The sequence below is a fragment of the Cajanus cajan genome, chromosome 11, assembly GCF_000230855.2.
Source record: "Cajanus cajan strain Asha chromosome 11, NIPB_CcT2T_4, whole genome shotgun sequence".
Lineage (NCBI taxonomy): Eukaryota > Viridiplantae > Streptophyta > Magnoliopsida > Fabales > Fabaceae > Cajanus > Cajanus cajan.
The window spans coordinates 25,099,200-25,127,150 of NC_138527.1; the positions used below are offsets into that span (position 1 = coordinate 25,099,200).

Below are 27,951 nucleotides of genomic sequence, written 5' to 3' on the forward strand. Positions count from 1 at the left end.
TCTACTAGTCGCTTCACCCTTTAATTCACCACCTTGCAATCTTTATATCATAAGTCAAATTCTATTTAACTTGAACCATATTTGACTCTGCCAAATGAGGATCAAAGACACACATTCTCAATTGAGAAACATGAAACGCATCATGTGGGCTAGGCAAAAATAGCAATAATGCTATTTGATATGAAACTAAACTTACACGACAAAGGATCTAATAAGGTCAAATAAACTTAAAGACTAATTTATTTAACTTTATTTCCCTTCTCACTTTACTAGTGGGTGCCATCTTTAGGAAAACATAGTCACTTTCATCAAAATCTAAGGATTTCCTTCTTTTATCAGCATAAGACTTATGCATACTCTGAGTAGTTTTTATCCTCTCATGAAAGCTTCACTTTCTCACTCGCTTGGAAATCCAACTAAGGTCTCACCAACTAGCTCTCAACATCTTATGCCAATACAATGGCATCTAACATCTTTTACCATACAAAACATCAAAAGGAGTTATGAAAATACTAACATGAAAACTTTTATTATACGTGAATTCTACCAAAGATAGAAAAACTTCGTCAACCTTTCAATAATCACTCGAATAACATCACAACCTCTAGCTGATATAGTCAAACCCACCATTAAGTCCATAATGATGTTATCTCACTTCAACTATAGGATCTCCATAACTTGTAGCAAACCATTAGGCTTTTGATGTTCCACCTTTGCTTTCTAAAAATTTAGACAGATTATCACATAATTTGCACTTCTATTTTCATAATAGATCACCAAAACATATTCTTTAGATCTATATGCCAAGATGTGGATTAAGCTTGCTCTTATGGACCTTATCTAGAACCATCTTCTTCAACTTTGAATCATGAAGGATACAAAATCTACTTTTGTATCTCAAGATACAATCAGTCTTGGTACTAAAGTCAACAAACTTTCTAGTATCTAACAATTATCTTATTCTACATTGAACAATGTCTTATAATTACTTTTCTTCTACCATCTCTAAGAACTCATTAGTCACAGTAGTCATAACTCAACTAATGTGATCTGAAGAAATCTCAACACATAAGTTCAAATGTTTCAGCTTCTTCAGTAACTCCAATTCCTTGATCATTAAAAAAGACATGAATAAACTTTCTACTCAAAGCATTAGTCATTGCATTGGCCTTTTCAAGATGATATATCAATTGAAAATCATACTCTTTCAAGAATTCTATTCGCCTCATATACTGCAAAATCTTGTAGTCACAAAAACTAATCAAATGTAGCTCCATAAAGATAATGTCTCCATATTTTTACAGCAAACACCATAGTCGTCAACTCTAAGTCGTGAGTCAGATAATTTCTCTCATGAGTATTCAACTTCCTTAAAACATATGCCACCACTTTCTTGTTTTGTATCAATGCACAACTCAATCCCTAATACGAGACATCATATTAAACCTCAAATGGCTCATTAGGATTAGACAACACCAATATAAGCAAAATAGTTAGCCTTTGTTTCAACTCTTGAAAGCTTAGTTGGTCCTCAATTTTCTCACTCCCCCTTAGTTCAATAGTGTAGTCTCATTTGCAAGGGGTGTGGTCTACTACTCCATGATCCTATCTTTAGACCCTATTGATTAATGCCTCTTTTGTAGCAAGCTCTCAAGCACTAGGAAGGGAAAAAGAAACACATGCTTATTATTTTAACAACTCACCTTGACCATAACAGATTAAGTGACTAGGTTGGGCTTCTAAAGTCTAAAACCCATCACCTAAACCAAATTCACTTAGCCTATTTATTTATTTTAATTTCTAAAATCACCTTTCTATTTATTTATTTAAATAAAACTCAGATTAAATAAATTAATGTAAGCCAATTAAAATCAAATACTCATATCATTTTTACTATTTTAATTTGGAAAGGAGAATGTTACATGGTAGCGATTACTAATCTTTAGGCAATTGAATACTTATGGATGAAAAAAGACTTCCGCTCGAGAAAGAACATACCATGTGAAAGAGATTCACATTGAGGGAAAGATCATTTGTATGCAAGTGTAAATGTAAGTCTCATATTGAATAAAATTAGGTATTTTGGTTAACATATAAATAAGAAAGACCCATAAACCTGATATCTTTTTTTACTTTAAGTTAAGATGTTGTGTCGAGTTTTACTTATATGATTTGCTCATATGACCAACTATGAGGATTTTCTTGATATTTTCTTTTTGATGAAAACTAGAGGTTAGAAGCCTCAATAAAATGCAATACCAGCAAGGTCTCCTCTTAGAACATTTAGAATGAAATTTGGTTACAATAAGAATAGATGAATGCATTACAGAATTATATTTGGCAAATAAAGCAGCAACTTGATTTTCTCGGTGTTTAACCCTGTTGTATTTTCAACATTTTGGGACGGTCCATTGTCCACATTGGGCTCCAACATGTATGGAATCTCCCCCGCATTGACTCATTTAATTTTCTTTTTCACCTGCCTGATGTTCAAAATTAGATCAGCTTCAACAATTGCAAAATTGTATAGTAGTGACGATACTTTGTTCTTGGAAGCAATATGGAGGATTTGGAAAATAAAGATGTAACATGGTATTCCAACAAGAATAATTCGTTCCTTTACGTGTTGTTACTTGGTTTGTTCACTCATCCATGACATTAATCACGTACGCAATATTGATGGAGGTGTCTTGGGAGCTTCAAGCCAAGTTGGTTATGAGGAATCATTAGAAATAGTTTTGGTTTTTGATATTTACTTTTGCAAGACATGTTGATCATTATGATTTATGAGAGAATTACTTATGCTGAGCTTATGACCATCTTTGAAAGATTACAATCTCCTCAAATTTGGGTCACAGAAAGGTTGTTATTCTGCACACGCTATTTCCCTCATTAAGGGTGACAATTAATAATAAATTTCCCTAATAAGTATAATTCATTCAATTCTATAACACTTTTTTGATTTGAGTATTTCTTAAGATTTAATATTCAATACGTTGTGATATATAATCTGATTCAACAATAACCTTAAATGTTATTTTTTTTAATGAATATTAAACACAAGAGTCAATTTTTCAATTAAATAAGATGATAAAAACCGAATAAATTAAACATGATGTAGTTTAGTACCTGTTTTATATCATAAAGAAAATAAACATTAGTAAGAAACTTGTGAAGGAAAAGTTCATAAATATAGAAAAATGGTTCTTTATGAGTAGTTCAAAGATATTAGTTAAAGAATAAAGTATATATTAAATGTTCAACCGTAGATGCGCGAAAACAAAATATAGATAAATTTACACATAATAAAATTTGGAGTTAAAATTAACTAAAAGTATGCATTTATTCCATTTTTTGGTTGGTTATCCTTATTTATCCTTCTAAAAATGTTGCGAGTGTAATATATATATATATATATATATATACAGAGAGAGAGAGAAAGAGAGGAATCTGTTTATTTCAGGAATAAGTCTACCTAAACTTACTCGGTTTAGTAATTTATGTTCAACATCAAATTTCAACGATCTAATCGTTGAATTTATATTTTTTAATATATAGATCAAATATGTAAATTTTTTAAAAATTTAAAAATTATTTGATATTTCGTTTCATTAATTCAAATCAATATATAAAATAATTTTATGATTATCCGTCAATTTGAATTAATGAAATGAAATATCAAATAATTTTTAAATTTTTTAAAAATTTACAGATTTGATCTATACATTAAGAACTTTAAATTCAACAGTTGGATCGTTGAAATTTGATATACAACATGAGTTATTGAACGAAGTAAGTTTAGGTAGACTTACTTCTAGAATAAACAAATATCTCCTCAAATATATATATATATATATATATATATATATACATATACACGTTTAATTTAGAAATAAATATATCTTAACTTACTTCGTTCAATAACTTATATTTTACATTAAATTTCAATAATCCAATCGTTAAATTTAAGGTTCTTAATGTATAGATTAAGTCTACAAGTTTTTCTAAAAAATTTAAAATTATTTGATATTTTATTTATTTAAATTGATGGATAATCATAAAAATATTTTATATCTTGATTTATTCTTAAACTAAACGAATTTCTCTCTCACTCACACACACATATTGACATATATATACATATTGTGGTCAAGTAAAGTTAAAGATTAATTTAGGTTTTCGGTAGTAGTTCAAGAGCGCTTTACAATATCAAATTTTAGTAGTGCTATCTATAAAGACTTTGATGCTTAATTCAATACACAACCTCTCTCTCTCTCTCTCTCTCTCTCTATATATATATATATATATATATGAGTTAATCACCTATACACTGTTAGTGTAAAGTTTTTTTACACTGACAATCAATCAGATCTTTTAATAGTGTCATGTCAGTTGCTCATTTAATAAAATAAAAAAAATAAAATAATTTAAAAGATCTGATTGGTTGCCAGTGTAAAAAAGTTTTACACTGACAGTGTATTGGTGATTAACTCTCTCTCTCTCTCTCTCTCTCTCTCTCTCTCTCTATATATATATATATATATATATATATATATATATATATATATATATATATATATATATATATATATATATATATATCAAAAATGAGAACAAATACGTACTTTTATATTTAACCATTGGTGATAATGTTTGTTACAGTAGTTATGTCATGGAGTTATTGTTATCATTTTATGTGTGCCAATTGTTTTGCATTTAGTGCAAATTCCCTAGTTGGATTTTATTTAAGACTTGTTTTAGGTAAAATTGAATATTATAGTTATATCTTCGAAAGGAATAGGTCAAATGTAAGTTAGATCGGCATCTAGAATACATGACTGTAAGGAGTATTTATTCTCATTCAACGAGACTAATTCTTTTGAAAAAATTTAAAAATACAATAGTAGATTGTTTCCTTTCAAATAACTTAATTTCTTCGTACACAAGTCTTGTGATTCAAATTTTAAAATATCTACAAGTTGGTATCTAAAATACTTAAATGGACATCATTTACACACATCACTCAATTCAGTTATTTTTTATTTAAGAATTTCTGAAAGTATTCAATCCCTTCACCTTAACATCTCTACCAAAGTTACTAAATAGGTTTCACCAATAACTCTACATCCTTATATTCCATCGATAATCTATTTATTAATTTAATTATAAAAAAAAATAAAAAAAAATTGGACCCACTTTGCAGCTATAAAGACCGTTGCTTGTATAAACAAATGATCTTAATTAGCAACTCACTCCGACAATAGAATGCAAACAAGGAGCAGTACGTATACAGAAGACCTGAGCTTAATGCCCTCACTGCGAGTGCTCTTAATCATTTGTTAAAAGATATGAATTTATTTATGTTAAAATACAAAAAAGTCTTACATCAATAAAATAATAAAATAAGAGAAAAAATAACAACTTATAAAACATACACATACTTTAATGTCAGGGAGACCTTTTGGGTGATGACTAAAAGTAAAATCGCGATGGGCTTAGGTTCAAAGCGAACAATATCTCATCATTATGGAGTTGTGTGCTTAATAACCTTATAAAAATAACTCTCAAATATCTCCTCAAACAAATACCATAAAATAATTCCATCAATCTACACGAACCAAATCTCTACTAAAGAAAAAAACTAAAAATTTATTTCTAGAGTATCTCTCGATCATTCGTAAATTATTATTTCTAAAGTACCTTTTGCTCATAAAGAAAACTAAAAATTCATATTTGTAAAGTATATTTTATCTTGTTTAAGACGGTACGCAACATATATGATTGAAATTGAATTTGAAACACATTAATGCTGAGAGGGTCACGTTCAGCGCTAGAGATAGATATATAAGAACATGTTGATTTACATCTTTGAACGAAAAAGAAACCTACTTCAAAGCCATTCTTTCTCCTACAATTTGCTGCAATGAAACACCCCTCATCATACAAACGTCTTCTGTTTTTGATTTTTCTCACATACTCAACTCACCACACTGCGGCACACTCGTTAACAATTCCAAGGTTGAGTCCAAATCCTGAATGGGAACCAACACTACACGATCCAAGAGTTGCAAGTGATGATGCTGGTGAGGAAGTCAAAACATTTTACTTCAAACAGATTCTTGATCACTTCAACTATAGGCCAGAAAGCTACACAACATTTCCACAAAGATATCTCATCAATTTCAAGTACTGGGGTGGTGCCAATTCTAGTGCCCCCATATTTGTCTACTTTGGTGCTGAAGCACCAATAGATAACTCCCCTAAGAGTATAGGAACTTTAATTGATAACGCTGCTTCATTTAGTGCCCTCTTGGTATACATAGAGGTATATATATATTTCAATTAAATTAACATCTATAACTTGTTTATCTTTCTCTTCATTTTATTGGCTCTAATGAGTGATCATAATCTACAATTGGATTCTCTAGTGACTCTCTATTTTATGATTAGCACCGTTATTATGGGAAATCAGTACCATTTGGATCAAGGGATGAAGCATTGAAGAATGCAAGCACTATAGGGTATTTCAACTCAGCTCAAGCCTTAGCAGATTATGCAGCAATACTCAAACATGTGAAGAAGACATTGCACGCCAAAAATTCCCCGGTGATCGTAATTGGAGGATCATATGGTGGAAGTTAGTTCCTCAAATTAGTTACCCTTCATTGAATTCTTTCATATATAGAGTTTGTTTGAATAAATTTTTCTAGAGATAAAAAATAAAATAAAATAATTGGCTCGTAGTGTTCTACTTTTCACCTTGGTTATGGCTATATTAATTTATTGTTGTGGAAATATATATGTTTGTTTGTTTTATGCAGTGCTTGCTTCATGGTTTAGGCTCAAATATCCCCACTTGGCAATTGGTGCCTTGGCCTCGTCAGCACCAATACTCTACTTTGATAAAATCACGCCACCATATGGTTATTACTCAGTTGTTAGCAGGGATTATAGAGTAATTTACCATAGTTTGTTTTTTTCTTCTTCTTTTATTTATTTACTTTTCATGAAATGTATAAAGTAGCTAATTTGATGAAGTGGTGTGCAGGAAGCCAGTGAAACATGTTATGAAACTATACGAAAGTCATGGTCTGAAATCCGCAGAGTAGCTTCTCAACCAAATGGCCTTGTAACTCTCAGCCAGAGATTCAACACTTGCCAGTACATACACTATATATTTTTAACCTCAACCTTTAATTTGTTTGTAAAGAAATGTTCTATATAATCCCTATTCACATGTTATTTTCTAACACATTTTACACAGAAAAGACTATACATTTATAGTATATAATGATTTTACATCACCGTCTAATAAAAACTACTATAATGATAGATTTGTTGATTTTTAAATAAATAAATTAGAAATTGTAGTAAAGATGAACTGTAATTGGTTAACTAATACATAATGTGGGTTACAATGCACCGCTCATCACTAAATGACACATGCCATAGTAGCACTCTTGATATGAGAGTTTTACTCACTAAATTTTAGTGATTTTTAGGGAAATTTTACCTTATAACTAATAAGAGTAATTGTATTCTTACTCAATCTATATAGTATAATTGACAAGAGTTGCTTCAGGAGGTAAGGAGTGGATTCACTTAAGGATGTGACTTCGATTCCATAATTAATATGAAGAATTTATTAGTGGATAATTTGTTGGTACATTTTTAGGGTGCTGTTTGTCAAGTGACTCATTTTATATATTCTACCCTTTTCTTTTTTTCTCTATTTCTCATTTTTTTTATAAAAAAAATGTTGTAAGAAGGTATAGCTAAAACATCATTACTTTTATAATAAATATTACATTAATAAAAGTGCATATTTTGCTTTTAAATTTCATTTACTGAGAGTGTGATATTTTGCAGTACATTAAAGCAGCCTTCTGAATTGATGAACTACCTGAGGTCGATGTATAGTTATGCTGCTCAATATAATCAGCCTCCAAAATATCCAGTTAGTGTGATTTGTGGTGGCATTGATGGAGCATCTGATGGAAGTGATATCTTAAGTAAGATATTTGCAGGAGTGGTGGCTTACAGGGGAAACACCACATGCAAAGTTAATGGCCCAACCAATGTATCCGAGACAACTGTGGGATGGAGATGGCAGGTAATTGCATTTACAAGTGCAAGTGTTTTACCATCTTTCTTTTGCTTCATTATGCTTCGCTCATGTGATTTGGTTATACCATTAATTCTTTCAAATAAGTTCGATATGTCATTGTGATAGACATGATTTTCCAACCAAATTACATTAAATGGCACGAATGTGCTTCTTAAGAAAAGACAAAAAAATAATAAATTAATTGCACATTTTTTTTTGCTTAATTTTTTAAATTTTGACACGTTTTGTCACTCCAATCACTACAAAAAAATTGTCATATAGCGACACATATCTTATAGTGACAGAATACGTGTTACTAAAAGTTATTTTTACCTACACAATAAATATAATATATATGTTGGTATATTGTTAAAAAGTGTGAGTATAGGTTATAGTAACACACAAAATATGTTGTTAAATCTCATTTAAAATCAACATTAAAATTGTATGTAATTATATGTTAATTAATAAATATATATCTACATATATTATACCTATAGTAATATTTTTTTGTATGTCATTATATGTAACATTTCTTGTATTAAATATCATTTGTTTTTATAAGTTAGCTATTGAATACCATAAAAGTTAAGATAACATGTTAATGACTAATATCATATATATAAATCATTCACATCACACATTATACTATGTAAATATTCATATGTTACATCAACAATCAATGTTATATTGGTGATCAATGTGTTATATTAACAGTCAATTAATTATGTCATACAGTCAACTAATCAAATAACAAAATGTGCAAAAATTTAAAGGTTAAATTGCATAGTGTACTATTTCAAAAATTAGATAATAAAACTCGCAAAATTATAAAAATATGAGAGAGAAGAAGTACAATTAATTTGATCATTGTTAATTATGTTTTATGAGATATTCGTAGTAATTTTCTTATAAAAATATTTGTACAAAAAAATCTAAATTGCCATCAAGGGCTGCGATTGGCTAACTAGTATTGTTTTAAGGGTCTTAGAATAGTGGATTAAGCCTAACTCAACCCTACAAAACCGGCTTGTAAGGTGAGGGTTGCTCTCCACTTATATACTATTTAATTGCCTAATCTCTAGTTGATGTGGGACTTGGGTTTTTCCCAATACACCCCCCTCACGTCCAGCACTATTGGGCTTGGTACGTGGATAAATGGTAGGTGGCCCTTTTTAATGATCTAGGATTGGCGGGACTTGAATACACCCCCTCATGTCCATGGTGCATGTAGCAATGAATGGTAGGTAGCCCTTTTTTAATTGACGGGACTTGAAATACACCCCCTCATGCCCATGGTGCATGTATCAATGAATGGTGGGTGACCCATTTTTAAAGTGGATCTAAATGGCTCTGATACCATGTTAGAATAGTGGAATAAGCCTAACTCAACCCTACAAAACTGGCTTGTATGGTGAGGGTTGCTTTCCACTTATATAGTATTTAATTGCCTAATCTCTAGTTGATGTGGGACTTGGGTTTTTCCCTATAGTAATTTGGGCATGCCATCATAGAAGTGTAGGGTACATAATTAATGAATTAGGTTCGAATTGATAATTCATGCAAGACTGACTAGTCGCGAGTCAATCATAAATGGTACCCCATGCTCTATAATTGTTTTAGAATGTGAAAACTTGGGAAAATTAAGTTATTAAAATACATTGGTACAGAAGAATTAAGTTATATTAAATTGTGTTTAAAACAGTTTGAGAGAGATTAATCAATCAATTTTACAGTAAAGTTGAAACAACAAATAATTACTTCTACTTTTGCACATAAATTTGTGTGGCTAAAATCAATTCTCATTAATATCCAAACACAAGCAAAGGATTAAAAATCAGTTTCACTTTTCATAGAGTTGACATTTACTAACACCAATAAGTACGTGTGTGCTAATTTGGTTTCTAAATATATTCCAACTATAACACATAATTAATAGGAAAGATATTTCATATAAATATATAACTGAAGTGCAATCTTGCTAAAAAGAACTTCAAACCACACGTTTCACTAAAGAATTATGAGTGATTTTTTCCCCCTCTTTTGTGGATGTCATTAACTTGAAGAGCACTAAACTCATTAACTCTATAACTACCACGCACCAACTAGTTTTATGATTAATTATGAGTTCTGATATTTTTTTGATCATTACGAGTTTTGATATTTAGAAAAGGTTCTTAACTACTGCTATATATGAAATTTTTATATTGTAATGGAATAATTAGAGTTTAAGTTGGTATACTATTAATGTAAAAAAAAATTACACTTTTTCAATACGTATTGTCCCATTGTTTAATTTAACATTAAACATGTTATATAATGAGACAAGATACCATTAATGTAAATCTTTTAATACTGACCAATGAATGCAAATCAAATTCAAATAATTAATACAATCATAATTAAAGTCAACAAAATACTTTTATGTGCATTAAAAATAAAACATATATATATATATATATATATATATATATATATATATATATATATATGATGAGGGTTCAAACGACACGGTGTAACTTTTATTAAGTGTTACACTGCTCAATAACTTTATATTAACTGTGAATTTTGAAAATCCAACCGTTAGATTGAAAGTTCATATCTCTTAGATCATATATATCAAATTTTATATTAATCTAAGATGATTTGATATTTCATTCTCATAAACAAAATTGACGTAATATATACATTTTAAAATATACTAAAATATGAACACTTTAATTACCTTCAAGTTATTGTTCAATTTTAACAAAATTTGACATATATGATCTAAGAGATATAAACTTTCAATCTAACGGTTGAATTTTCAAAATTTACATTTAATATAAAGTTATTAAGCGGTATAACACTTAGTAAAAGTTACACCGGTATCGATTGAACCCTCCTCTATATATATATATATATATATAAGTCTTCTTTAAACTTAAAATTATTAAATTTACTTAATTTAATACATTTTTCATTTTTTTTTACTTTTGATATTATTGACGTGCTTTTACATTGACAGACATGTAGCGAAATGTTGATACCCATTGGCATAGGAAACGATACAATGTTTGAAGCTGCTCCTTTCAGCATGAAGATCTTTGCCCAATACTGCAAGAAACTATTTGGTGTCTCACCTCGTCCTCATTGGATCACTACTTACTATGGTGGCCATGTAAGTGTCTTTATATTGATCTCTTTTTTGTAACATTCATGTGCATTCATTCATTTTTCAAACCCAATTAAGTCTCATGTCATTCTCAGATAAGATCAAACTAAAATATATAAACAAAAAAATATGTTATCTTTTAGAATTAAGTTAAGTTCAAAACATATTTTTATGACGATAATGATATCATAGTCTGTTAAGAGTGAGAAGTATATTAAAAAATTCAAGTCTAAAATTAACTAGAGATAATATCAAATAGAATATAGAATATAGAAATATAAGTAAGCCTCATCTTATAAATTTAAATTAGAAAAAATTTGAATCTTATATATTCTAGATCATTAAAAGTAGTCATCTATTATTTACCTATGCAATAAATTTAATAATATTGGATATTACATGAGAGGGTATATTAAGAGAGAAAAAAAAACTTAAATCTTATTAGAAAAAATTAAGTCTTACATTGACTAGAGATTAGACAATTAAATAGTATATAAGTGGAAAACAACTCTCACTTTACAAATCGATTTTGTAGGTTGAATTAGGCTTAAATTTACTATTCTAAAATGGTATCAGAGTTATCATAGATCCTTAAAAATGATCACCTATCCTAGATCATTAAAATGGGTCACTCACCATCCATCCACATACTAAGCTTAATAGTGTTGGACGTGAAAGGGTGTATCAGAAAAAACTCAAGTCCTATATTAACTAAAAATTAGGTAATTAAATAATATATAAGTGGAAAGTAACATTCACCTTACAAGTCGATTTTGTAAAGTTGAATTAGACTCAAATTTACTATCGTAAAAAATTCTAAATCAACCATAGATAATGTATACATGATTGAATTTGTTCAAAATTCACTTGGTAAGAATTTATGTTGTAACCATACTAGAATTTTGTCTTTGATTGTATTGCGACATGGAAACTTCAATTTATTGTGGGTAATGCAGAATATTAAATTGGTCCTTCGAAGATTTGGTAGCAACATTATTTTCTCCAATGGGCTAAGAGACCCATATAGTGTTGGCGGGTAAGCAACGTAAATTGCACGAGCTACAACTCTTAATGTTTTAGAATTTCGATATTGTTTATGCGTAAATATTATTTTAGGTAAATATTTTAAAATAGCTTTGTATGATTCGTCTATATTTCAGGGTTTTGGAAAACATATCAGACAACATTGTTGCCATCCATACAGTTAATGGTATGTTGCCTTGGTTTAATTGTTTACGTATGTTAGAATCCCAAGACACTATATATGAAAGGAGTGAGCACAATTTCAAGCATAATTTAATTAAAACATTAAAAAAATTTAAAAGTTGACAAATATTAGATGCATGACATAGTTTATTTTTTAATCAACAATAGCGTTTGGACATTCACTGATGAACAAGAACAAGTCAGATTGATTTGGCATTTAAGAATCAAAATCATACCTCACATAGATGCGATCGATGTGAAGATTTTTTTAACAACTAATTTATATTTTTACATAACTGTTCTTTAGAAAAACTCCTGTTAAACATTATAAAGTAAAAATATGTACTAATTCTCACGAGTCAGTGGATTAAGTTCATAAATGGGAAATTCTTTTACACCATTAAGTTTATTTATTTTTAAATTGAAGGCTGGAATTTTATTTGTTTTGCTCTTTGAAGATTTACCTCTATATTTTTCAGATTTATTTATTTCCAAACTGTTTAGTATTTTTTTTTTTATCACTCTTTGGAATTCTTGATCACCATTTAGTATTTCTTACATCATATTTATGGTGAAACTATTTTTTTTTACCATTTTTATATTTAAAACAATCATGATAGCATGGCTGACAAACATTGATTTTTCAGGATCTCACTGTCTGGATATTCTGAGGGCAAATGAAAGCGATCCAGGATGGTTGGTGGAACAACGAAAGAAAGAGATAAAGATAATGAGAAGGTGGATCACCCACTACTATGTTGACCTCTATGCACTCAATAACAATACCAAATTTCACAGCAAATGATAAGGGGAAACACAAGTTAAGAAATACTAGGGCTGTCCTCAAACTTTGGTACACAATTTTCAATAATAACGTCCATTAGTAAATTAATGAGTCGTTTATTTTAAATTCGGATAGAATTGATTTGAATAAAGTTAAAAATCAATTGCAATTTTAGTTCTTGATTGAGGGGTTTTGATGGCTCAATTGTTAATGTTTAATTTTGACACATTTTTAGAATATGTAATTTTAATTTATCTACTAAATTTTATATTTAATGTTGAATGAAAAAGACTTAAATATGTTTTTCTTCTATATAACTTAAATTTTCATTTTTATTGTTTTTTAAATAATTATTATGAGTTTAAAACTTTCATTTTTAATTTTCCACAATCATCATGTGGTATATCAACATACTAAATATACGAAGAAAAAAAGTTACGCTCATAGACATAAACAAATATTAAAGTCTTCAATATAATGCTTAAATTTAATTTTAAATTAATATAAATTAAATAACAAACACATTTAATAATCACTTACTCCTTTATCTTTTCTTCTTCTTTTTTTTCTTGTTCAATATTATAAGATCACTTACACATTATATATTGTCGCATATATTTTTCTTTCCCTTTTTATATACACATACTTGAGGAAAGAAAAGAAAGAAAAGAAAGAAGAAAAAAAACACAAACACACAATCTAAGTTCTAATTGTGGTCACCCCCAACTTGGCTCTGAAAGTGGCATTGTTTTCTTTAGCAACACGCACCAATACCGTTAATAGTGTCAGGAAGCTGGCCAGAGAAAAATAAAATAAAATAAAATAGGACTGCACGTAAACATTAATATAAGAGAACTTTAACAAATTACAGAAATGTAATTTTATACTTTCAGTGAAAGAAAAAGAAGCAACATGTTTGAAGAGTCCCAAAACAATTCACTAACTGAATACCCCTTTTACCCTAACCACAACGCCAAGCACGTAACAAACCCGAGAATCAATATGCTCTTGTTATTCACTAAAAGTAACATCAAATAAGAACTTCAATAACAACAACGAATAGGGTCAACTGTACAAGATAACAGGACTCACCACCACCACTTTACCATGAATTTATATGCCACTATATAGGGTATTAAGGTAAACAAATAAACAATGACGAACTACTTCAGGTTTTCCGACCAGTTCACCAAATCTACACACTGCTACAACCGTTTGTCTTTAACGGTTCACTGATATCTCAGGGCTAGTTGCAAGCAGCAAAGTTCATTCTTACTTCAGTATCAACCAAAAGTAATTGGGCATCCTAAACTGTTGCAGCAGTTGCTTTCTTCACATGTTTCTCATCTTCAACATCCTGAAAGTTTCCATATCATGATAAATCAAAATCATCTTATCAACAAAAGCTGCATGAATCTTTAATTTTCCATCAATGCCGAGGGAGTTCAGTTATGCAAATAGACTCTCGTAAATATCTGAAAAACACCTCAATCACCAATAAATGCTTTCCTCCCGATCTTTCTATTTCCCCTGCTATTCTCCGTGTGTGTGTGTGCACTTGCTCTATAGTTTCTCTCATTTTTCTTAATCCCAATTTCTCTTCTATTTACTAACAAACAATATCGGTTTTACAGAAAATACATATTTATATTATATTATTTGTATTTATTTTAACAATCACATGAGAATGTGCAGTTTTCTTGTGTCCAAACTATATATTAAATGGAAGAAAACCAAAGTGGATCCAAGTAAAAAGCACTTACAGAATTGCCAATCTTGTCAAAATCATCATCAAAACTGCCCTCACCATCATCTGAAAGAGGAAAACCATAATTAATCAGTATGAAGGTAGACAGGGACAAGTTAATAGAAGATGATGACAGATAAATCTAGTTAACCATCAAATGCAATGTCATCCCAAACACTTCAAAATCAAGTAAATTCTCAAGAATCATAATGGTAATTGACAGTGGAATGCCTCATACTTTTGCACATAGAAATTCCTACATAATGTGTAAACTTTAAGTAACTGATCCTAGATGAAAAACTCAAAGTCGTGTTAGGACTGAATATTTCTGCAACAAAATCTAAACAAACCGAGTAATATACCTGGAGCATCATCACTGTCTTCAAGATCTCCAAGAAGAAATGTATCCAAGTCTTGCTCGGTAGAGGATGAATTAGAAGATTTACTCTTCACATTCTTCCCTGTTGCTACTGCCTTTCCAGTTCCTCCAGTAACAGCAGTTTGCTCTACCTTAGTATCCACATTCTGTTCTGCTGCTTCTCTAAGCTGAACCTCCTCCATATATTGCTTCTCATACCTGATTGTAACATTATAATCATTGAATGAGACTTAAAAAATGTTATAACACTACACTTGAAACAAAAAAAACAAAGAAAGTTAGCATTTTCACAAATATTAGAATATCATCACTTTTCTGGTTTTTAAAGTTTTTTCAATTCATCTTATCCTCTACTATATTAAATACCTGCCACATCAAAAGCACAATGGAAGTATACTGACTCAAGCTTCCTCAAACATGAATAAAGATGGAAGTCTATATTATTACAGCTCCAACATAAGAAGAATCAAGGGCTAAAACGCAGCTTAAACCCACTTCATGAAGCCAGGAGGAAAAATACACAAAATTATGAATTAAATCCCATATAAACAAGCCATACACTGGAATCTAAACTCTTATGTTATATTTGAAAAATCTAGACATGGTCATGGTCAGAAGTCATCACAAATGAAAACTTCAACAGCAACTGCTTGGAAAAAAAAATGAATGCAGAAGCAGGTATATATAATTAAAGTGCATACACATCTTATTTATAGTTAGCAAGAAATCCACAATGACATTCTTCAAGACACTGAAATAGATGTCCCATGCTGACTATACATTCCATAAATCATCTTAGGGAGCATTTGTTTTGAGCTTTATTAATTTATTCTTTGGAATTTGAAGATGTGAATGACATAGTCCAATGTTTCGTTCAAGTTCATTTTTAAGAAGAAAAAACTAGAAATCAATTAATGCAAGTGGCATATGTTTTGGCCCTTTTTCATTCCCATGTAAGGGGTTAGGCATTCTCTATTCCAAGAAGGGCATCAAACCTTTGCGAAAAAAATAAAAAATTGCCATCTCTTTTGTTCGGCATTGGCTTCACATTGTTCACCAACCACCATCAACATCAGGGACTGCTGTAACATTCACCTTCAGCATCAGGAACTGGTGAATGTGGTTTGGTTACCCTTTCTTGCTATACTTTCTATTTTTCCTTATATATTACTTGACTCTTGTTATTAAATTCTGTGTTTTGACTTAAAATTATGAATTTTAATTATCAATTATGAATGTCTTTAATTTTTTTTTTTTAATTTTTGAGCATTTATATATATATGTATAAAAATAAATTATTTAATTTATATCTATAAACTTCATAATAGTGGTCATTTCATTATACACTTTCCTGTTATAGCAGTTTTGGGGTCAGGCACTCCATGCCACTATCCAGGATTGATAACAATGCACAAGACTCTCATTTGACCAGATTAGCACAGAAAGGGTGGCCTAGACTAGCCTCACCAGTGAGTCTAAAGGGTGAAGATGCAATCAACATTCAGTTGCTCATGGGTTTTGATGGAATCATGCTTTGGAGTGCAAGAGGTGACATACTCAAAGATCCAAGAGGAGTTGGCTAGACATGAAAGTTTGGGCCAGTCAGGGCCCATCGGGCCCATTGGGCCTGGGAAGGCCCAAGTTGAACTTTTCATGGGCCATATTTTGTATAGCTAATTTCATATGTTTTGTATACATCATGTTAGTATAGGTATCATATATTTTGGTCTTGTATTTTGGACCACATAGAGTAGCATTTTAGGTTTTAGGCTTGTTGGGCCTAGTTTTGGGCTTCATGGGCCTTTGGGCTTTTGGTACCCAATATTGGGCTCATTTTCATTCTTGTAATTTTTCCTTTCCATTGTATTTGTTGGACCATTGTATTTGGGTCATTAGAGTAGGATTTAAGGAGGAATATTAGTTTAAGAGGATTAGGCAAAATTAGGTTTAATTTAGCATGCATTTAAGTTGCATTTTGAGTCACATGGATTATGCCACCTTGGCTGAACATGTGTGACTTAAATTCAACCCTAAATGCACACTAAATCAAAGCCAAATGCACCAAGCACCCATGGGACCGGTCATACACATGTGTGACAAGTTTTGAATTCAAATTCAAATTTGAATTCAAAACTTGGCGCCAACATGGTGGCCACTCATGTGGCGCCAAGTGTCCACCTAATTTTCGGAAGCTATATGTTCCCTCCTTCACCTTATTGTACTCACTTTGACATTTATGAAATTTGAGAGCCATAGTTGCCGAATTTCTTCATCAAAGTCACCTTGAGAATTCTCCTTCAAACCTTAGGAACTTACCTTCTTCCTTCTCTTTGAAGTGAGCATTCCATTGTTCTTTAAGCTTGGATGCTTCCATCCAAGGCTTAGGCCTATCTTCATCCGTGAATCCTTCATCCATCAAGTGTTCATTTCGTTGGTTTCCATTTCCTTGAAGGAGATCCGTGCATAAGGAGAGCTAAGGAGAAGAACACCTACCACTTCTCCTAACCTTCTCCATCAGGTTTATACCGGGGGGTACATTGATGGAAAATTTTATGGGAGCATAAACCATGATCAGTTCTGATATCAACTTGGGGGAGGTGTTGGTTTGATTGATTTTGGGATCTCATTGAGAATCAACCTATTGTAGATACAGAATTAGGTAGATACAGAATTAGGGGTTTGTCTGCTTTGTTGATAGGGCTGAAGCTTTTATCAGGCTGGAGGGCTCAAATAGTTAGTGTGTGCCATAGGATGGTTTGAGTATCTCTTGGATTTTGTTTAAGGTATATCCAGACAATATACACCCCCTGAGCTGTGAGCTCAAGAGAAGCAATGAAGCCTGATAAGGGAATACACATCAGGTTTGACTGAGTTGTACCCAGGTGGTACAAAGTTCTTTAAGCTCTAAGCTCAAGAGAAGCAGTGGACCTTGATAAGGGAACATGTCAGGCTTATCAAGTCAGATCCAGACAGTACACCAACCAGACTCTATTAAATAAAATTTAATTGCTTCATAGTAAGAAGCCTTAGCTAACTAGATATATAGTCTATACATTAGGGTCTTTGGCAAATACATGTGCAACTAGATTTGAAAATTTAAACCAGACATAAACCATTTCTTCCTAGAAAAATTAATTAGTATCATCAATTTCAACATACAAAGCAGGTGAATCTTGACACGAGACAGAATGATCAGTTTGGCCCATTGAAACCATCTAATATTATAATAGTATATATCTAGAATCGTGATTTCATAGAAGAATACATATCCTAACACGCATTTGCATATAAAATAAGATAAATTAAAGACTAATCAGTTTGTACGACATCTGAATAATTATAACAAGAAGTTGTTCCACCACATTAACTTTCTTTTTATTTATATAATTTTAACATTGTTCTAGATCAATTTGATTTAAAATATAAATACATAACACAAGCCAGCAAAAAAGATTTCCCTTTGATCACTAGTGTATTTTCTAATTTTCTTTCTTGTACCTCCTTTATTTATGTATATTATTCTTTGAAGAATAAAAAAATCAGAGTGGAGTTCAACAATAATAATTCACAAAATGGAAATATATTTCCACCATCATTGATAAATCTGACATAGAATATGAATTATTAGCATGATACAGCACTTACGGAGCCACATGAGTGTTGACAAGTGTGAAATATATCTTCCAAAAGTGTCTTTCTTTCATAGCACGTGGACATAGTTCATATCTCAATCTTGAAATTTCCTGCAACAGAGTAATTATAATACATAAAGCATTATATATTAGCAAGCTTGTGATAACTGCATTTTCAAATACACAAGTCTCCATGCTATATTACTGGTGCGGTGGTAAATGATAACACATTATTGTAATATTAGAGAGGTAGGCGTTACTTTTAATGAATTAGTTTGATCACAAACAAATGTCACAAAGAAATAAAACTTAACTAATCATCACACGGTAACAGGCCAATGGATACAATAGACAGAGTTTCAAGCTTAACCACACTCAACTCATTTCCGACCCTAACCATTACCAACCAATAAAGAAAGAAAGAAGAAACATGTAATGAAAATAATCACCAAAATGAATAGGGAAATACATTCATGTTTGGATAGGAGCACTAATAAGAGAAAAAAGTAAGAAGAAAATTTGAAATATGTTTCTCCATAAGCTAAAACTAACTTGTGCATAAGTTAAAGATAAGATTTTAGAGAAACTAATACAAGAAAGCTTCTAGAGATTAACTTATGCATGAGCTAATTTTAACTTATAGAAAAACTTATTTCATTTTTCTTTGCTATTTTTCTCTCTTAGAAGTATTTCTGTAAAAGTTTACCCAAAGAAACTCTCAGTCATTCACCTATCAGTCAAGCATCATTTTTTTCCCTGGAAAAGAAAGTTTAGTCTGCAAGACTCGTGGTGTGTTGGATTCTACGCTGGTTCCACAGTGGGAACCAAAACTCACATAAGAGTGATATCAAATCACCACCACAATCCAGTGTAGCTTCTTCTTCACCATGTATGTGAACACGATTAATTAATAATTTTCAAAGAACCACTATATCAAACATACTATCACAGTTACACACGCTTTCATCACCTTTCTATAAAGTAAAGGTGTGAAGAGCAACGGATTATCAGAAGGACACACTATTATTAAAAAAAAATGAGCATTTTCTCTTCACTTCCGTTTGCCACATTACAAAAACAAGCATATGAAGTGAAATGCATGAGCATCACAAAGCAATCACACTCCCTCGTTGTCAATGTCCATCTTCTTTGTTCAAAAGGAATAACAATCACACTAACCAAAGGGCCTAATAATAATAAACAAACAAACAAACATAAACTAAAAGACAAAGCAATTTCCCCACACAAGGGATCCAATGCAAAAAAAAAAAAAAAAATGTGAATTTATTTACCTTAACAGTAGTTAAAACGAGAGTGGCGTGCTTCTCCTGAAACTCATTGAGATCCTTCCTCACATTGGATCCCACAGTGGAGACATCAGAGCCCTCAGGTTCATCTGCATTTCCCAACCGCACTCACTCAAACCATTCAAAAACAAAAACAAAAACGCAAACATGTTTCCGAAAATTACCGGAAGTGAGGGGAAAGTTCTGGAACGTGGTGGAAGTGAGGCCCTTGACGAAGGATCTGAGGTCGTCGGTGACGCCGAACTTCTCGAAATCCAGCGGCGCGGCGGCGGGAGGCGGAGCGGTGGCGGCGGAGGCGATGGTGTCGGAGAAGGACTTGATCTGGTCGGCCTGGCGGAGGGCGGCGGTCTTGAGGATGTCGGCCTTCTTGGAGGCCTCGGCGGCGAGCTCTTTGGATTTCTTGGCCGTTTCGGAGACGAGATCGGCGATGCGAGAGGAGGACGGAGTGAGGGATTGGGATTTCTTCGCCGCCTCTTCGGCGAAGGTCTTGGCGCGCTTCCAGAGATCCTCCATTGGTGGCACCGGAGGAGAGAGAAAGAAGAGAGAGAAAGAGAGAGAGAAGAGGAAGGATACGACAGCGTATGGGAGAAGGAGTGGACTGCATGAAATTTTTCTTCGCTTTCCTTTTCAACACAATACTTGATTATTCATTAAAAAAATAACTTTAATTGCTTTCTATTTTTTTAAATCTAATATATTTTATCTCCAACACATTCTATTAAATATCATAAATTTATCTTGAAAACATTCTACTTTAATTATAAATATATCAATAATTTCATAAATTTACTTTTTAATCTATATAAAAAAATTATTTTTTTATAAATAATTTTTAATAAAATTATTATTAGTTATTTTAAATAAATATTATATATGTTATATAATATCTATAACATAATATATATATATATATATAATTAAACTTTCCCTAAATAATTTTTTTTTCTTGCCAAATGTACTTCTCAGTTTCTTAAATTTGAAACTAATATTGTTGGCAATAGTATGACTATTACTGCCTGATACGTTTTTGTACATGGTAAGAATAATCATATGTTTTTCTTTAAATAAATTGTCTCCAAAAACATGTGGGTGAATTCTATGAAAGATCAGTAATGCAAGTTCGTGTATTTATACACTATGAAAATTGATCGTGGATATAATAGTAAAATAATAAACGGTTGAGATATTTAATTAGTAAACTTTTTATGATTAAGATTTTGAAATTGCAGACCAGTCCTTTTATTTTTTTAATTGTCAATCTTTTTGAGGGTTTCGTTTTATGACCCAATCACCGTTCGAAGCAATCCATTTGAGTGATTTTTGACACCTAAACAAGTGGCACCACACTTATTGTTTTGGTGGTGGCACCTATGGTTGTCTTTCTTCTTCCGACACCATCAATTTCTTTCTAGAGGACCTGTTTGGACGCAAAAGTAGCGTCACTGACCGGCCAACCAAATAATGCAAAATTCGTAGACAGAGCTCTAGAAACCATAGAATCAACGCACCTCTGTGTGATTCCAAGCGTTTCTGCTATAGGCATCAAGCTATCACACGATTTAAGCGTTTTGATGGAGTCCTTGAGGCTCTTGAGTACGTGCTATGAGAGAAATCTCTCCATCTTGGAAACGAGGTTGTCTTCGAAGTACTCTTCAGTCATTTTGAGAATCTCGTTGGCTCAACGTAGCGCAACCACATCGGACGGGGAAAGGTTGATCTTTACACTGTAACAAATTTTGGCGACCATCTCAAACACCTCGGAGCCATCGAGGAAGGTCGTGAAATTGATGTGTTTTCTTCCTCTTGCTGCATTGTGAGGTGATGGAAAAGAAGGTGAAGGAAGACTCAATTTTCTTGATGTTGGAAGACTAAAATATAATTTTTATAAAATTTTAATTGACTGGATACTTCCACATTTACCTACTATTTTTCCTTGTGTACCCATGCACCACTTGTTCAACATACCCACGGTAAAATCCACCAAACATGTGATATAAAATATCTAACTAATTTATCAGGTTATTTAAGTAATATAATTATTTCTTAAGAGTGATAGATTAGGAAACATAAAATACATCTTCTTAAATATCTCAATTATTTAAAAACATATATACATTATTTGAAAAAAAATATTTGTGTCCCACTTAATCTACAATATATTATTGGCAAAGACCGAAATAAATAATACGTCTAAGGTTTTAAATTTAAATTTTGATATGGTTATTGTAATTTTGATGTATTAAAAAAATTGTATTTTTGACCTTTGAAGATACTAAACAAACATCAATACAAAATTTGTTGCAATCTAGAAAGGTTTTTTAGTTAGTTTAAGGAAGTAGGTTTCAAAAATGTTGTTTGCGATAGGAATTCCATGACAGATCTCCATTTTATAACAAAAGGTTTTTCTACTTGTCATCTTATGCTTTGTTTAAACTAAATTTGATCCTTACCGATGAGGCTTAGTAACTATCTTTTAATCATATTTATAAGGAAGGTAACTAATGTATAGATTGGCTAGCTAAGAAAGTTCATCTCTCTAGAGGAGAATTTTGTTATTTGGGAGTATGTTTATTGTTTTAACTGATTCTATAGGCGTTTATTTTGTTAGGTATTGTTTTGTTATCTTTCTAGTGATGAAAAGAAAATGCACCTAATGTATATAAGATGGGGAAAAAATGTTAAGAAAGTGGTTTAATTTATAGACCCTATATTAACTCTACAAAATTGGCTTAGGTTTGTTGTGTCACTCGTTACCGGACAATCGGATTAACTGCAAATGTCTAATCTTGTAAATTTTACATTTGAGATGTTTAGTTCCACGATGTGAGGAGAGTGTGTTAAAGATTTCAAATCAACTAAAAATAAGACCATAATAATATATATATATAAGTAAAAAATATTTTTCACTTTACAAATCAATTTTGTAAGGTTGTGTTAGGTCCATATCCAATTTCTTAAGAAAAAAACACTAATTAAAAAATAATTCATTTGTAAAATGAGTATGATGAGTCAATATTGGGGTATATGAGTTAAGGTCTATGGACTTGTTCGTTTAACCCACAATCTACACAACTATGGGCTCACCTTTTTTAAAATTCGTATGAATATATGAATTTTTTAGCTTGGTTCATGAAGTCTGCAAACTTCGTGGGCTTAATTCGTGGAGTCAAATGGCTAACCCTTTTAACATGAAAATTTAATAATGTTTATTTTTAAGATATTAAGAATTTAATATTTGATTGGTGTATTTTAAATTTTAAAATTTAAAGATATTTAAATTAACGAATTTTCCAACTAGGTCCATGAAGTTCCTAGACTTGATGGGCTTAATTCGCGGAATCCATGGACAATCCCGTTTAACATGAAAATTTAATAATATTTATTTTTAAGATATTAAAATTTTGATATATGATTTGTAAATTTTGACTTTTAAAATTCAAAAACATTAAGATTTAAGACTTTGATGTTTAGTTAATATTTTGGACTTTTAAATTTGTAAAACATTAAAATTTTGATGTTTTTGTTTGAATATGCAAACATTGATTTGCTAAGACTTTAAATTTTAATTTAAAATGTTTAATATTGTTTACAAATATAATTATATTCCTTTTTTAAGTATTAATTTTCTTTCTAATTTTTTTTTGTAATTATATTATTAATATGAGATACCTACCAAATTTTTTAATGATGAATTTCTATTAGCTGGTTATTTTTAGTGGAACTTCCCTTTTTAACTATGTTTTTTTCATACACAAAATTAGAATATGAGATATTATTTAAAGAGACATCATCTAATATTACTTCGACCAAGTTTGTAAACAAGATGTTGGTCCAAGTAAAGACGTTCAAATTATGGCATTGAAAAGGTGGAATGAGTAAGGGTGAAGAATTGAAACCACGATATATTGAATTATATTAGAAGTTAGTATACGTAAGGACTAAAGAAAGAATGCTTCCATAGTCTCATATACACTTTAATGGATAAAAATTCTCTCATCCATACTCATAAACTCGTCCTTCGTATCACTCACATCATTGATGGGGGAGTATAACTGCCTATCTCATCAAGTAATACTTCAAAATATATATATCTTTAACATCAAATCTATATGTTATTTTCTTATTGAGTAAGTATCAGTATTATTAGCATATGTGGTTTAATAGAAATCTTTATATGGTTCAGAACTACCATGTTTTCACTAACTTTTGTATAAGGTGTAATCGAGTTTTATCAAACAAAAATAGATACTTATTTTTTTTTTCTGCAAACTTTTATCGATTTCTTTTAACCGTTTGAATAAATTTATAAATTTAATATGTTTTTATTTTTCAAATATTGTAATTTTACAATTTTAATCTACAAATGTTAATCAAGCAATTTTAATTTCTCAAGTATTTTAATTATACAATTTTGACCCTTCAATTTTTAATTAAAAAATTTTAGTTCTTTAAGTATCGTAATTGTATAATTTTAGTCTTTTTTGTTAAAAATTTAATAACTTTTGTCATTCCAGTAGTAATAAGGGAAATTATATATCGATATTTCTAATTAACTTTCTTATGATATATTTATTTTTTCTAATATAATTATTTTTGTAAAAATTATTAAAATATAATAATTTATGTTTATGAAATTATTAATTTATCTATTAATATATTAAGGTGCGTGGTTCCTTGTAGATAGTCAATGGGAAAACTCCACAAGTGACTTGATAATGCATGCCAAGGTCGTGGTAAGCCTATACCCAGTTGTACTATTCTAGACGGTGGAATCAGACTTTCAAGTGTGTAAGTGGCATCATCCGAGTAAATCCAAGTGGGGATTAATATCCCAATTTGCTGTGATCATATGGGCACATTGGGTGTGAAACTGATTGGGGTGGTTTCGGTAAAATGAGATTTCATTTATATTGCTCTGTTGTTAGAGAGATCTCTTAGATGAATGCATGATGACGCATTAGATGATTAATATGCATTGATATCTATCATGAGTTGCATTTATTGCATGATTGTTGTATGATAGAGTGCATTGTTTGACTCTATGAAAATGATTGGTGATTTGATGATGGTATAACATAGATGTTTATTCTTATGCTTACATGATTGATTATTGAACTCTGGCTTACCCTTCTATTTCCATGTGGATGGACTGTAATGATCATACTGTGTATTGGAGTAGATCAAGGTTATGTTGGAGCTAGTTGCTATAACTGCTGCGGGATATGGAGTTTTGTCTTGGTGTTAGAGTTACAATCTTGGGTAACTGTTTAATTGTGCTTGACCGACACTAGGAGAGTATTATTATTCTAGACAACTATATATATAGTATTATATTTTGTGTATGGAAACATAATTTATTATTACTTTTATATACATGTATGTATTTGGTTATTTAGTTTAATATCTTCTCTTACTCCCTAAAGGTAAGTAATGAATATTTAAAATTTTGGCTTAATTGTATTTTTTATCTTTTAAGTATTGTAATTGTGCAATTTTGATCCCCAAGATTTTAATTGAGTAATTTTAGTCCCTAGAAGATTGTAATTGTGCGATTTTAGTCCCTTAAATATCATAATTGTATGATTTGAATCTCTCCCATTAAAAATTTAATAATTTAAATTTTTTAATATATATATATATATATAGTATTTTAAAATTATACAATTGTTTGCCTCTTTAAATTAACGTATATTATAATTTTCGTTAATGTATCAAATGATATATATTTATTATTACTAAATAAATAAAATTTATATATTATTAGTATTATAATATTACTGGTAAATTAATATTAATAATATTATTAGTATTCTTATAGATAAATCAATAATTTGATAAATATAACAATATATTAAAATACTTTTACAAAAATATAAATATATTAGATAAGATATGTATAATAGAACATTTTAATTAGAAATATCACAACTGTCATGTACTGATGCAGCAGTTTCTTCGTATCACTATATGTGACATTTTACCTAAAAATGTGAGATAAGTCATAATTAGGCTTTGCTTATTTTTCAATGACATATGCAATAAAGTAATTGATCCTCAAAAGTTGGATGAACTAGAAGATGAAGATGTTCTAAAATTGTGTCAATTAGAGATGTATTTTCCTCCTTCATTTTTTGACATTATGGTTCACTTAATCATCCACTTGGTTAGGGAGGTTAGGTTGTGTGGTCCTATCTTTTTGAGGTGGATATACCCAATTAAGCGATACATGAAGATACTAAAAGGGTATGTGAAGAACCAACATCGTCTTGAAGCATCCATCATAAAAAGGTACATTACAGAGGAAACAATTAAGTTTTGTACTGAATACATGTCTGAAGTTGAATTAATAGGCATTCCTAAGACTCGTCATGAGGGAAGAAATGCTGGGAAAGGTACAATAGGCATAAAACTGAAAAACATGATGCGAGAAGAAGTGCTTCAAGCGCATTTGTATATATTGAATAACAATGATGAGGTTCTTCCTTATTTAAATGCCCACAAAGACCTAGTGAAGAGAAACAACCCTCGAATGCCTAAGAAATAGGTGTTGAACGAGCATAACAAGACTTTCACAGAGTGGTTTAAAAAGAATTTTGGGACAGATTTAAATGTTTCTGAAACTTGACAACGGTTAGCTTAAGGACCTAACTTTGATATGTTTACTTTTTATGGATATGAAATTAACAATTACTCATTTTATACAAAGGCACAAGATGAAAAAAGTACCATGTAAAATAGTGGTGTTATGATAGTTATGCATTTTTCAATAAAAAATGATAAGAACCCCATCATAACATCCACGTGTTATTTCGGAGTTATTGAAGACATATGGGAGGTTGATTATGGTCCATTTCGAGTACCTTTATTTAAATGCAAGTGGGTTGATAGTAACAATGGTGTCAAAATTGATGAACTTGGATTTACCTTGGTTGACCTTAATAAATTTGGTCATAAGGAAGAGCCTTTCATCATGGTTATCCAAGTAAAACAAGTATTTTATGTCACTGATCCATCTAACAATAGGTGGTCAATTGTTCTACAAGGTAAGTGTAACAATGTAGGTGATGAATTTGGAGATTCGATTAATATTATGGATACTCCTTCTTTGTCAACACGTGTGCCAACTATTAATGAAGAAGATGATGTACATGCCACTCATGATGATTATCAGGAAGGAATATGGGAGAACATTCAAACATAATCATATTTCCAAAATAGGTTATTATAGTTTTTTTTATTTACTTCTATTTATACTTTTATTTTTATTGTCATTTAAGTATTATTTGTTGTGAATTCAATTTATACTAATGACTTGTAATTTATTTTGTTTTGTGTCAATAGACAAATATGGATGAACATCAAGACTCTCCTTTAGACTCCACACAAACTACAACCAAGAAAAAAGTCAAAGGTCCCACTAGAATGAGGAATGTCACATCCAAACGCCTTCATAAGGAGAGGTTGCATGTTGATATTGATGAGATCACTAGGAAACCTACGGGGGACTCATCTACCCAATTTATGAGTACCATGAGGGTTCTTGCTAGAACCAAGGTTTCTATTTTATTGCCTAATTTGGATCATGTAAAAGAGGCTGCCAAGAACCATATTTGGGCAAATGTTACGGTAAAATTC

The 27,951-nt window shown here is 30.7% G+C and overlaps 2 protein-coding genes across 2 annotated transcripts; one reads left to right on the top strand and one right to left on the bottom strand.

Moving 5' to 3' along the window:
* The first annotated feature begins 5,814 nt into the window (after positions 1-5,814).
* LOC109797860 (uncharacterized) lies at positions 5,815-13,488 on the top strand. Its single transcript, XM_020358011.3, has 9 exons — positions 5,815-6,325; positions 6,451-6,637; positions 6,822-6,955; positions 7,049-7,161; positions 7,870-8,113; positions 11,115-11,267; positions 12,218-12,297; positions 12,422-12,471; positions 13,115-13,488. Exons 1-9 carry the CDS (start codon positions 5,924-5,926, stop codon positions 13,270-13,272), a joined length of 1,521 nt encoding a protein of 506 aa, XP_020213600.2. The 5' UTR covers positions 5,815-5,923; the 3' UTR covers positions 13,273-13,488.
* A 576-nt stretch (positions 13,489-14,064) lies between these two features.
* LOC109798080 (BSD domain-containing protein) lies at positions 14,065-21,020 on the bottom strand. Its single transcript, XM_020358287.3, has 6 exons — positions 20,481-21,020; positions 20,302-20,405; positions 19,023-19,120; positions 15,361-15,575; positions 15,015-15,064; positions 14,065-14,608 (listed from the first exon to the last, which is right to left on the bottom strand). The coding sequence occupies exons 1-6, from the start codon at positions 20,827-20,829 to the stop codon at positions 14,558-14,560; spliced, it is 867 nt and encodes a 288-aa protein (XP_020213876.1). The 5' UTR covers positions 20,830-21,020; the 3' UTR covers positions 14,065-14,557.
* Positions 21,021-27,951: the final 6,931 nt, after the last annotated feature.

What these genes read in the sequence shown, in the direction of transcription:
- LOC109797860 (XM_020358011.3), top strand. Translation starts at nt 5,924, where the DNA reads ATGAAACACCCCTCATCATACAAACGTCTTCTGTTTTTGATTTTTCTC. An exon ending in CCCTCTTGGTATACATAGAG is followed by an intron (nt 6,326 to 6,450) that starts GTATATATATAT and finishes TTTTATGATTAG; the next exon opens with CACCGTTATTATGGGAAATC. An exon ending in CAGAGATTCAACACTTGCCA is followed by an intron (nt 7,162 to 7,869) that starts GTACATACACTA and finishes GATATTTTGCAG; the next exon opens with TACATTAAAGCAGCCTTCTG.
- LOC109798080 (XM_020358287.3), bottom strand. Translation starts at nt 20,829, where the DNA reads ATGGAGGATCTCTGGAAGCGCGCCAAGACCTTCGCCGAAGAGGCGGCG. An exon ending in TCGTTTTAACTACTGTTAAG is followed by an intron (nt 19,121 to 20,301) that starts GTAAATAAATTC and finishes ACTCTGTTGCAG; the next exon opens with GAAATTTCAAGATTGAGATA. An exon ending in AGACAGTGATGATGCTCCAG is followed by an intron (nt 15,065 to 15,360) that starts GTATATTACTCG and finishes TTCCTCTTTCAG; the next exon opens with ATGATGGTGAGGGCAGTTTT.